Here is a 12,819-nt window from a genome sequence, read left to right on the forward strand (position 1 = left end):
TTCTTGATGTTGTGTATTGTGGTATATATAACTCTGCTCACTTTGTGTTATTATTATTTGTGTGTAAACCTCCACTTCGATGTGAGTTTTATGTAAAAACGTAGGTTATCAAGGTTGTTTAATCATTTGTGTTTGTCACAAAGTTACATAAGGGTGGTCAAATGTTAATTGCCAAATGCACCGCCTGGTTGTCTGCTTTCAAAAATATATGGGTTTTAGGGGCACCTTTACTTTTTAATCGGTTTTATTGATATATTTTGCAGGTTGTGACTGTCTTAAAATTTCTAAAAGCAGATATTTAGTTATTTCAGTTTTTGTGATATTATGATGATTTATTCATCATATTATTCAATATGAGGCGTTTGTGAACTCTACACATGTCCATATATTACATTTAGGAGAACATTCTTTGCCATCAAAGTGAAATTTTAAGAATTTTTTATTAAAAAAATTGCAAAAAATTGCATGAAGGCGTCTACGTCTATAAACTCTTTAATGCAATTTTGAAAATGGGGCAAGTATCTGGTTTACTGCGGTTTACTTTCATTCTTTTTGCTGTAATTTCAATTTTATTTGTAAATGTGAGAAATGTAAAAATTGCTCTGGCCAATAACACGACTAAATATCCAGAAATGCCTGCCAGTGAAAGGGTTAATTTCCCTTGGTTCAATTCCCGGGTGAAGATGCTTATCTCCTATTTATCTGTCTAGTTATCTATCTCATATAATCTGACCATTTATATATCTCGCTTTTTTTATATACAGGTGGTCCCCTACTTAAGGACACCCGACTTGCGGACGACCCATAGTTAAAGACAGACCCCTCTGCCCACTGTGACCTCTGGTGAAGCTCTCTGAATGCTTTAGTACAGTTCCAGATTGCAATGATCAGCTGTAAAGTGTCTGTAATGAAGCTTTATTAATAATCCTTGATCCAATTACAGCAAAAAAATTTTAAACTCCAATTGTCACTGGGGAAAACATTTTTTTTGTCTGGATCTGCCATTATAAAATATACAGTTTTGACTTACATACAAATCTCACTTTATTTATCTCTCATATATATAGTTCTGCATCTAGAAATCTCTATCATCTTTCATATTCATCTTCTATCATAATAATAATAATTAATAACTCCTTTATTTATATAGCGCACACAGATTACGCAGCGCTGCACACAGATTACGCAGCGCTGCACAGAGCTTGCCAGATCAGTCCCTGTCCCCATGGGCTCACAATCTATTCAACCTACCAGTAACTTTTTGGAGTGTGGGAGGAAACCAGAGGACCCAGAGGAAACCCACAAAAAGACAGAGAGAAGATAGAAACTCTTTGCAGATGTTGATCAGTGCTGCAAGGCTGTAGTGCTAACCACTGAGCCACTGTGCTGCCCATCAATCTCCCTATCATCTAACTCCTATAAAATTCTCCCATATTTGTCTTATCAAACTAAAGGGAGTCTTTTACTAACTGTGACAAAATAGTTTTATTTTGAGGCCCCACTTTTAGTTTTGCCCAGGGCCCCATTTTGTCTAGAACTGGCCCAGAAGGAGAGCACAGGCAAGGTCAGACAGGTGCTGGCAGTGGGAGATTCCATTGTTAGGGGAAAAGACAGGGCAATCTGTCCAAAGACCTGCATACTGAACAGTGTATTGTTTCCCGGGTGCTCGGGTTCGGAATGTTGTGGATCGGGTTGACTGATTACTGGGAGGTGCTGGTGAGGATCCAGCGGTCATGGTCCACATTGACACCAATGACAAAGTAAGAGGTAGGTGGAAGGTCCTTAAAAATGATTTCAGGGACCTAGGCCATAAGCTTAGGGCAGGGCCTCAAAGTTAGTTTACTCTGAAATACTACCTCTACCACGTGTCACGCCAGAAAGGCAGCAGGAGTTTAGAGAGTTAAAGGGAACCTGTCACCAGAGGGCTATATTTCACTGGGTACAGGTTCCCATGCATGCTGTAAAGTGCATTACAGATATGCTTTTATAATACCTCAGTGTTTAGGTGTTCGTTTATTAAGCCTTCTTAAACTTTACCTGGCTCCATTCCAGCATCTTCCTGAAAGTACTGGGGGCAGTTGAATTTCAAAATGGGACGTTTGCATTATGATTACTATATTTGATTTTATCAGTGTCCTGCTCATCTATATTCAACACAACCCCTCCCACATCCTTCCTCTGTCTATCCCTCCCCATCAAGATGTCGGCTCACCGCACATGAAAACCTTGCGCTTGCGTGGCGAGCCGGTTTGCTGTGTATTGCTGCTCACTCCGCATGCGTGTCATCCCTACACTGTATGACTAGGCAGCACGGAGGGACGCAAACTTGCTACCAAAATGACACAAAAAATTATGAAACATAAGTTTTTTTTCAATGATGAGGCTGAGAAACCAGGTGTTATGTTTTCAAAGCAATTTTAGGGCTCTTTCACATTGGCTTGTGTGCTCAACTTCCATTGTCTCTGTTGTGTATCCGTTTTAGTTGCACGTCCACAAAAAACATCAAGCAGAGCCACAATGAAGACAAAATGGAACAGATGAGAAGCACAGCACAAATGCCAATATGAAACCACCCTAAGGCCTCTTCCCCATGACCCGAAACCTCTGATCCCAGGAATGAACTCTGCATGTTCATTCCAGTGATTAATAGTTCAGGAACAGAGATCCTTTAACGCACCAGACCAAAACCCCCTGAGTTTCACTGACTGCACTCACTCATGGACAAAAAGGCTACGGGTTACAGGACTTCTGTAAAATCTACCATCAGAATCCTGCAGTACAAACCAGCTCCACTTACATGATCATCTGTGTCCCCCGTTCCCCATTCTCTGTTCTTCAACTTTATGTTCTAGGTTTGATGAAAATAGAGCTGGACAGCCTCAGGTGGGCATCATCGGAGCCCCTTCAGACTTTTTCTTCACTTAATTCACTTAATGTACTCTTCTTTGCAGGGCTTACTCTCTGCTTTCTTAGACCAGACAGAGAGCCAGAGACATCACCCAACTCTTGGCAATGCCTAGCCATGCATGGCCGTTTCTGCAGTGCGCAGCTGCAATGAGGAGTAGCCGGCTGTTCACTGAAGAGATGACCATGCATGCCAAGGAATTGCCAAGAGACGGCTGATGTCACTGGCTCTCTGGCTGGCCAAAGGAGGGAGGAGGGGCACTTAATGCTTACTGTATAAGTTCGAAAGGAGAAGAGGTGGGGATAAGACAGTGTAAAAGTTTGTAACGTCACATAAAAGAGGGACGAGGGTAGCCCCTCGGGCTCATTAGCATAATTTTAGATGTTGACTTTAGAAGGGAGGAAGCCATGGATAACAAATATAAAATTACCACAGTCACAGTATCTGAGTAAGTGTCCTTGGTTTAGCATGATGAGTGTTGATCCTTTTAGACAGAATTCCAGCACAGTTCTCAATGGAAACTTCCATTAATATTTTTACATACCTGTTCCACCTGCTATCATTCCCACCTTTCGGGCAAACCTTCTCTCAGTTGGAGAATTCTTATTTGGTTGAATAGCAAAAAAACCTTATAAAATGAAGCACAAAAATTAATATTTTTAGTTTGTAATAGATCTAGTTTGTTTCCTAAATAGATAAAAAGTGATGGGCACTGCCTTAAGTACTTTAAAGGAAATCTACCATCAAGCATGATAAAATAATGAAATTACTCATAGATCCAGGCAGTATGGCAGTGGCAATATTCTTATATTTGTTATCCATGGCCTCTTTCCTTTTAAAATTAGGTTAATGTGGCAGAAGGACTATGGGTGGCATTACCAGAGGCCCCCTGTGCTGTAGCTTTACATGCTGTAACACTTCACTCCTCCCAACGTGTGTTGAAACTTCCTCTGCCCGTGGGGGCTGTGGTAACAACTCCAGGAGCCCTTCAGGTTCATTAGTATAATTTTAAAAGTTGATTTTAGAAGAAAGGCGGACACGGAAAACAAATATAAGATTACCACAGAAGATTACCACAGTCACAGTGACTGGAGAAAGTGCCCCTGGTTTACCAATGCTTGATTTTGATGGTAGATTTCCTTTAATAAAATATAATATATTAAAAAAATATAAATTAAATCAATACTATTATGAAAATTATTTTCAAATGTATGTTTGTAAGTAATCTCCATCCTTTTACCACTATTCTGCATATATTTGAAATATCAAAGTCTAAAAATTGTATAAGGTCCTCAAAATAACACATCACATGGATTGATTTAAAATAACTTTCCTACGAGGGAAGGGGCTCTGTGCCCTATACCTGCATGTCCAGTGCAGGATAGAATATTCAATAGCACAATATTGGATCAATTATATTTCAGTGTCATAGAGAGGGATGTCGGCAGTGTGATGATACTGCTGCTGGCATCTTGGAGAAGAAGCATGGGAGTGACGAGAAAGCTGAAGGGAGTGTGGGTAGGTGTGTATCCCATTACAATATGTAATTCTGCTGCTGTACATACTGGGTGTATACTGGGGGTATGTGCTGGCCTGGGCTACCTATATACTGCTGATCATGTTCTGGTCTGGGCTACTTGTATACTTGGGGGCGCATGAGCTGGTCTGGGGTACCTATATACTGGGGGACATGTGCTTGCCTGCATTACCTAAATAATGGGGACATGAGCTGGCCTGCTGCACGCCCTATACACTGGGGGACATGCGCTTGCCTGCATTACCTAAATAATGGGGAGATTTGCTGGCCTGGGTTACCTATATACTGGGGGAATGTTCTGGCCGGCGCTACCTATATACTGCGGGTGGCTTGTGCTGGCCTGGGCTACCTATCTACTGAAGGGCATGTGTTGGCCTGGGCTACCTATATATTGTGGAGAATGTTCTGACCTGGGCTACCTATATACTGGGCTTGGCAGGTGCTGGCCTGGGCTCCTTATCTAATAGGGCCATGTGCTGGCCTTATATACTAATATAGTGGGGGGCATGTGCTAGCCTGGGCTACCTATAAACCAGGGGGCATGAGTTGGCCTGGGCTAACTATATAATGGGTGGCGTATTCTGGCCTTGGCTAACTATAGACTTAAGTGGTTGCACCAAAAACTGTTCTTATGTACGGCTACAGAATACCCAGGAGAACATTTAGTGACCGCTTTAAGATGGCCCACATTTATTAAAGCCCCTGCCACAGTCAGACCGTGCGCCACATTTATAGATCAGATTCTGTCTGACAGAATTGAATTGCACGCCCTATGTTAAAGGTGCAACAAAAAAAAGTTGGTGCACTCTGTCAGGGAGTGCACTGGGCGCCAGATTCATGAAGAACGTGCGCCCTTTACACTATCTTCAAGCAAACTGCACATATTACACACTGCACTGTTTTTGATAAATGTGGACCAACGTGTCTTCGCATTGTAGTTGTCTTGTTTTTTATTTTCTCTATTAGGTCAAAATTACCATGTCTCTTCTCCCAGCCACACATTGTCCCCATGGAGTTCACCACACAGACAGTAGAGCACATTTATTAAGGGCCATACGCCAGTTTTCTGTTGGACTTTGCACGCTCTTTCTAGTGTAAACTGCTTGCACATAAACTGTCAGCACCACATTTGTGTCACACGTGACCATTTTGTGTCACAACACAAATCTCTGCACCGAAGGGAGTGTTCCGGTGCTCAGTTGGACCGTGCTCCACATTTAATATGCAAAGTCCGACAGAAGTGTGCTGCACGCCCTATGTTAAAGGTACACCAAAAAAAGTTAGTGCACTCTGTTGGGGCAGTGCAGGAGGTGCCAGATTCATGAAGAACGGGCGCCAGAAATCCTTAATCTGGCGCCCCCTGCACACTACACAGGACACTGCACAGAGTACAGACTGCACTGTTCTTAATAAATGTGCTGCAGTATGCTCTTCACTTTTACATTGTTTCATACATCCTGGTCCCCTAGTAGTGTTATCCCCAACACCGCCCCACCAAATACTGCAATGCTGCTACAGAGAGCGCCTCCTGAAAATAGTAGTAACACATAAATAATGTTCCCTAGCATAACATGTTGTAACATCCCCCCATTTTATTCCCCACACTGTAAAATGCTCTTTATCATTCCTTCCCTATATAATGGCTGTTGTGGCCCTACACAGTATTCTGTCCTGATTTTGATCCCGAGACTTTGTAATACACATATATACTTCCCATTCTGGTTTGTTTATAGTACACTGTTCTGTTTCTGGCCCCCACAATTTATAGTGAACCTGCTAGATAACAGCTGCCACACAGCCAATGGCCCCATACTTTACATTAAATGTGGTCTGACATGTAATAATGCCACCCACCTTTAATGCCCCTAATATGGCCTCTACTAATTCCCACTCATACCCTATGTATGATTAAAAAAAATAAACCCCAATACCCCCTCTCTTCGTCTTGCTGTGCGAGTTGAGGTGTGTTGACGTCATTATATGGCATCTTCTGTTCATGGCGGATATGGGGAACTACTTGAAGCAGGAGATGCCATGTAGTCACATCACCAATGTAAAATCCTATAATGTATATGCGCCACCAGGGAAAACATCTCCAGGTCTGACCCAGTGTACTTCTGCCATGCGGACATGGGGGAGGATTGCCCCTTATCTGCCCACTCTGCTGGCAGCCTCGCCACATGGCGTCAAGGTGGTGTTGCCGCAAAAATAATCACGATTTCTTGCAGTGTGCAAGAACTTGTTATTTTAGTGCTTCTATGACAGAAACTGCCATAGAAGCACTGATATATGTCCCCCTATGCATACATGTATGTGTGACAGGTGTGTGACTGAAGCGAGGGAGTGAAGTGCTGAGCTGTAGGTCACTCCTGCCTTTCACTGACCTGGAGTGACTTATTTCATGTAGCTGTGAGCAGGGTGTCTGTCTGCAGACTGCACTCACTAACCTGGTCCTTGTTCTAGGACGGAGGCAGCTCACCCTCACTGCAAACCTGACCAACAGCAGGACACATTGAGGCCGAGGTAAAAGAGGGGCACACTAAGTGTCCCTAGTCACACAGTGTAGGGCAGAAGCACAAGTACTCTGCTTCCTCAGCTAGCTGTGCCTCTGTGTAGGTGGTGTGCAATATATTCGGGGCACAGGATAAAAGATCCGGGGCACATTCCCCGGATCTCTTAGCCTAGCGACGCCCCTGCTGGGGGGAGTATATAAATATGAATTTAGGGAGGGAGAAACTATGTATATAAATTAATGAAGGGGAAACTACACTCACCGGCCACTTTATTAGGTACACCTGTCCAACTGCTCGTTAACACTTAATTTCTAATCAGCCAATCACATGGCGGCAACTCAGTGCATTTAGGCATGTAGACATGGTCAAGACAAAATGCAGTTCAAACCGAGCATCAGTATGGGGAAGAAAGGTGATTTGAGTGCCTTCGAACATGGCATGGTTGTTGGTGCCAGAAGGGCTGGTCTGAGTATTTCAGAAACTGCTGATCTACTGGGATTTTCATGCACAACCATCTCTAGGGTTTACAGAGAATGGTCTGAAAAAGAAAAAACATCCAGTGAGCGGCAGTTCTGTGGGCGGAAATGCCTTGTTGATGCCAGAGGTCAGAGGAGAATGGGCAGACTGGTTCAAGCTGATAGAAAGGCAACAGTGACTCAAATCGCCACCCGTTACAACCAAGGTAGGCAGAAGAGCATCTCTGAATGCACAGTACGTCGAACTTTGAGGCAGATGGGCTACAGCAGCAGAAGACCACACCGGGTGCCACTCCTTTCAGCTAAGAACAGGAAACTGAGGCTACAATTTGCACAAGCTCATCGAAATTGGACAGTAGAAGATTGGAAAAGCGTTGCCTGATCTGATGAGTCTCGATTTCTGCTGCGACATTCGGATGGTAGAGTCAGAATTTGGCGTCAACAACATGAAAGCATGGATCCATCCTGCCTTGTATCAACGGTTCAGGCTGGTGGTGGTGGTGCCATGGTGTGGGGAATATTTTCTTGGCACTCTTTGGGCCCCTTGGTACCAATTGAGCATCGTTGCAACGCCACAGCCTACCTAAGTATTGTTGCTGACCTTGTCCATCCCTTTATGACCACAATGTACCCAACATCTGATGGCTACTTTCAGCAGGATAATGCGCCATGTCATAAAGCTGGAATCATCTCAGACTGGTTTCTTGAACATGACAATGAGTTCACTGTACTCAAATGGCCTCCACAGTCACCAGATCTCAATCCAATAGAGCATCTTTGGGATGTGGTGGAACAGGAGATTCGCATCATGGATGTGCAGCAACTGTGTGATGCCATCATGTCAATATGGACCAAAATCTCTGAGGAATGCTTCCAGCACCTTGTTGAATCTATGCCACGAAGAATTGAGGCAGTTCTGAAGGCAAAAGGGGGTCCAACCCGTTACTAGCATGGTGTACCTAATAAAGTGGCCGGTGAGTGTATATGGTAGTATATATTAGAATATATTGAGAGGTCATAGTATATATTAATTGTATATTTAGGGGACACAGTGTCATCATTTTGAGGGGCACATAGATGTTATTTAGGGGACATTATATTGACTGTGATTTTTTTTTTTCAGGGACACAGTGTAGAGTTGTTTTTCTGATGTCACCAGGGTGGCCAATTCTGCCATGATAAGTCTTGGTCTGGAGAAGTTGCCATGGCGTTCTCTAACTATGAGGAATCTGCCAGGAAGAAGGCGGTGATGGACAAGGCCTACGATGTCATAGAAATAAACAATTGCAACCTAATATGAACTGTAAGTGATGTCTGTGCCTGCTCATAGACAGCCCAGATGTGCAATACATGTAATGCAAGTACATACTTTCTTTGTGTTGTTATATATTTATTCTTCCAGAATATACATTTTTTAGATATACACCTATGTGTGTGGGATATTTGTATGTGTGCTCTTTATTCATTGCTGGTAAATATTTATATGTGCGGCCTACTCATTGGTATCTATATTGGTCTCTACACAAGTATTGAAGGTATATATTTATATTTGTGGCATATACATGTCAGGTATATATTTATATCAGGGCTAGGCCCCATAGCAGTTTTCTGAATTGGGCCCCTTTTCCCTTAAAATATACAAATTATACACTTATATAAACACACATTAATATATACTACTTATATATACAGTATAAACATACATACAGTATACACACACACCACATATTCATACATTTAGCATATACACACATATACAAACAGTACCATATACACCCATGCATCATATACATATCACATATTTCACACACATACGTCAAATACACACATACATACAATACCATATAATGACATACACTATATACGCACAAACCATACACACACAAAAACAGCATACATACAATACACACCCAATACCGCCACAATACATCATCCAGTGGGATTATGCAAAATTACATACAAACATAATTTTGAAAATAGCATTGATTTTATTTATATTATTTTAATATATTTTATGAAAGTTCTTTTGAAAATCCTCCATGCAGTGGCCAAAATGTTTTAGCTGTTTATCTACTATCTTGAGATAGAGAAATACTGTCTTAACCTGAGTATGAAGCATGTTTGTGGCAGTAAGAGTTGTATTTTCCAATAGGTTAACTTCTAGGGTTCAAATAGCATAATGATAAAAATTCATTAACTTTTTCTTGTGGGGAAGCAGGAAAAAAACGGCTATTCCGCTACTGCTTTTTTTAATTAAATTGTTTACGCACCGTACATTAGGATCTATTCAGTAAAATATTTTGCAATGGATGATTGGTTGAAATGAAGATGTTTATTCACTTTTCTTCAAATCACTTTTCTCAAAATAATGGTGTAGTGTAGATCCTGTTTTAAAAGTAACTACAAAAGAACAATACCTTTGCCTTTATACTCAAGAAGTCCCTTTGGGCCTTGGAATTCAATTGATTCCCCTATGGATAGATGTTCCAGGTACTGGGACATCTTTCCTCCTTCAGGAAAGTCTGGATTTTGATCTTTGAAGTAGACCTTTAATAAAAGAAGGTAACAATAAAAAAATATGTGATTATAGTTTACTCAAACTACATTATGTAATGTTGGAAAAAGAGTTGTGATGAACAGGTTGGGCAAAAATAGGGTTTGTTGACTTTGGGACCCGTACATCAGCACAAACTTGAACCCAAAAACTAGAAATGGGCGTATCGATTTGTATGAAGTGGAATTCGTCTAGAATTTCAGGAAAAGTTTGGTTCGGCATGAATCCGAAGTTTACAGTGATTCGTGGGAACAAATTTTTTTCCCCTTTATTTTTATTTTCTTTTTCAACTTACATTTTTATTTTTCCAAAAGAGGGGTTACAAACAAACAATCTTGCTCAAGCAATAAAGCATAGTATTACCAGATTGGTATAAGCATATACCGTACATTAATACATAAAGTAATAGTTAGGTCACGCAGGACCTCTTGTAGGTGGTATAGAAGTCAAATAAAACAGGCAGCCTTAAATGACTCAATAGATAGCAAAAGAGTAAGGAGCAAAGTCCAGTTCTCATGGAAAAAAGAATAAAGTCTTTTATTCGAGCTCAATCTCTTTTGCTGCGTTACTTTATGTAAGAGAAATATAAAGAGAAAAAAAAAAAAAGTAAAAAGGGACCAAAGGTCCAACTTATCAGCACATTAAATGTCAACACAAAACAGAACATACTATATCCATGGATCCGATTCCTAAATTAAGAATCTAATAGCTAAAACATAGGTAGGTTGTCTCCAATAGTATCCCAATGGGACCAAATTTTGAGGAACTTGTCCGAATTTTCGTGCAGCGAGGCAGTCATATGTTCTAGAGTTCGTATATGCCTTATGCGGGAATAGAGATCTAGCATTGAGGGCGGCGCAGGACGTCTCCAGTGCAACGAGATCAGGGTCTTTGCAGCACACAGAATATGGAGGAGCAGTTTTGACTGCGATTTACCTATCTCCGGGGGAGGAAGCCCTAGCAAAAACACAATTGGGTCTCTACACAAACTTATCTCTAGTACCCTTTCTATTACTAATCGAACCTTGTCCCAAAAAGGTTGAATAGCCCCACATTCCCAAAAGATGTGATATAGGGTGGCATCTGGGGCTTTGCACCTCCAGCAGATATCTGGGATGTTTGGATCCATTTTGTGTAAAAGCGCCGGGGTGTGGTACCAATGCATCAAGATTTTATACTGGTTTTCTTTGTATATAGTGGACAAAGAACCTTTCGGGGCCTTATCCCATATCTTTTTCCAATCCAATATCGAAAGTGTCCTACCCAGCCAGTTCTCCCATTTAGTCATGTACGCATGTTTATCAGAATCCGGGTATGTCTGTGCCATGAGCAATACGTATAAATCTGAAATAAGTCCTCTAGACGCCGAACCCCTAAGACAGATCTTTTCAAATTCTGTAAGATCTGGTATCATGGGAGATTGTAGTATAGACATACAATATTGGTAGATCTGTGGGTACGTATTTGCGGCAGGGGCAAACTGATCAGACGCACTACTGAGGTCTGATAGCTTGAGGAGGTTCTTGGTAGTTGGGTGTATCAGGTCCCTAATCTGGAAAATTTTCATCGTCCTCCAAAAATTTACAAAGTCTGGTTTGAGGCTTTGGGGTAGACCCGGTGTATATAGAAACGGGGTAAGAGGCGACTTCAAAGTAGCTAGAGAATATCGCATGCGACATCTTCTCCAAACCTCTCTAGTAAACGCTATGGGACCTAAAAGGGAATGTGTAGGAGTTTCCAATGGTGGCCCCCATATCAATGCTGCGGGATGAGTGGGAGCTAACCAGAGCTTCTCAATTTCTGTCCACTTGTTGAAGGCCGCCAGTGAAGTCCAGGATACTATGTGTCTTAGATGAGTAGCATAATAATACACCGCTATATCGGGTAGTCCCAGACCCCCTCGTGACTTAGGTGCTGTTAAGACCGTTTTTGAAATCCTATGTCTCTTGGAATTCCATACAAAATCCAAGAACAGTGATTGGATTTGCCTCAGAGTGCTAACTGGTACCCTCACTGGAAGAGTTTCAAAAAGATATAAAAATCTGGGAAGTATTGACATTTTTATAGCCGCTATTTTACCCAGCATAGAGAGGTTTAGAGTATGCCAGCTTTGTAGCTGCCTCCTCACATCCTGAATTAAGGAGGGGAAGTTTTCTTTGTATAGCGAGTTATACGATGCGGTAAGTTTTATCCCCAGATATTTTATGGAGGTCAAGTTCCAAGTATAATGGAAGTTGTCCTCTAAAGAGCTTAATAATGCGGGGGATAAATGTACTGGCAGTGCCTCTGACTTAGTCTGGTTGATTTTATATCCAGAGACAGTACTATATTCCTCGATTTCAGTGTTTAGATTCGGGAGCGATATGAGGGGGTCAGTGATAGTGAGGAGCACATCATCCGCAAACAGAGCTATTTTGAACTGTTTGTCCCGTACCTCAATGCCCTTAATGTCTGGGTTGTTTCTGATGCGTGCTGCTAAGGGCTCAATGCTTAAAACATATAATAAAGGGGATAGAGGACAGCCTTGACGAGTGCCATTATTAATTGTCAGGGAATTTGAATGGGCATGCGGTAGTCTAATTTGCGCCGTAGGAGAAGAATAGAGATTGGACAGGGCGTTCAGAAATGGTCCGCGGAAACCAAAGTGTGTTAATGTCCGAAACATGTAGTGCCAATTTAATCGGTCAAATGCCTTTTCAGCATCTAGACTCAACACTAAGGCTTCTGATTTGGTCTTCTGCACCAGATCTATCAGATCAATGGTGCGGCGAGTGTTATCGCCTGCCTGTCTATACCGGACAAACCCCACTTGGTCCTTATGTATCAGGTGCGGG

General features: G+C 41.8%; 1 protein-coding gene across 1 annotated transcript in view; it reads right to left on the reverse strand.

Moving 5' to 3' along the window:
- Positions 1-12,819, reverse strand: part of CYB5R1 (cytochrome b5 reductase 1) — a 72,867-nt gene that overhangs the window by 28,138 nt on the left and 31,910 nt on the right. Inside the window, exons 2-3 of the mRNA XM_072133497.1 lie at positions 9,849-9,978; positions 3,450-3,533 (exon numbers count right to left, since the gene is read on the reverse strand). Of these exons, the coding sequence (XP_071989598.1) occupies positions 3,450-3,533; positions 9,849-9,978 (214 nt within the window). The remainder of the gene's footprint in view (positions 1-3,449; positions 3,534-9,848; positions 9,979-12,819) is intronic.

Source organism: Engystomops pustulosus, chromosome 2, assembly GCF_040894005.1.
Source record: "Engystomops pustulosus chromosome 2, aEngPut4.maternal, whole genome shotgun sequence".
Taxonomy (NCBI): Eukaryota; Metazoa; Chordata; class Amphibia; order Anura; family Leptodactylidae; genus Engystomops; species Engystomops pustulosus.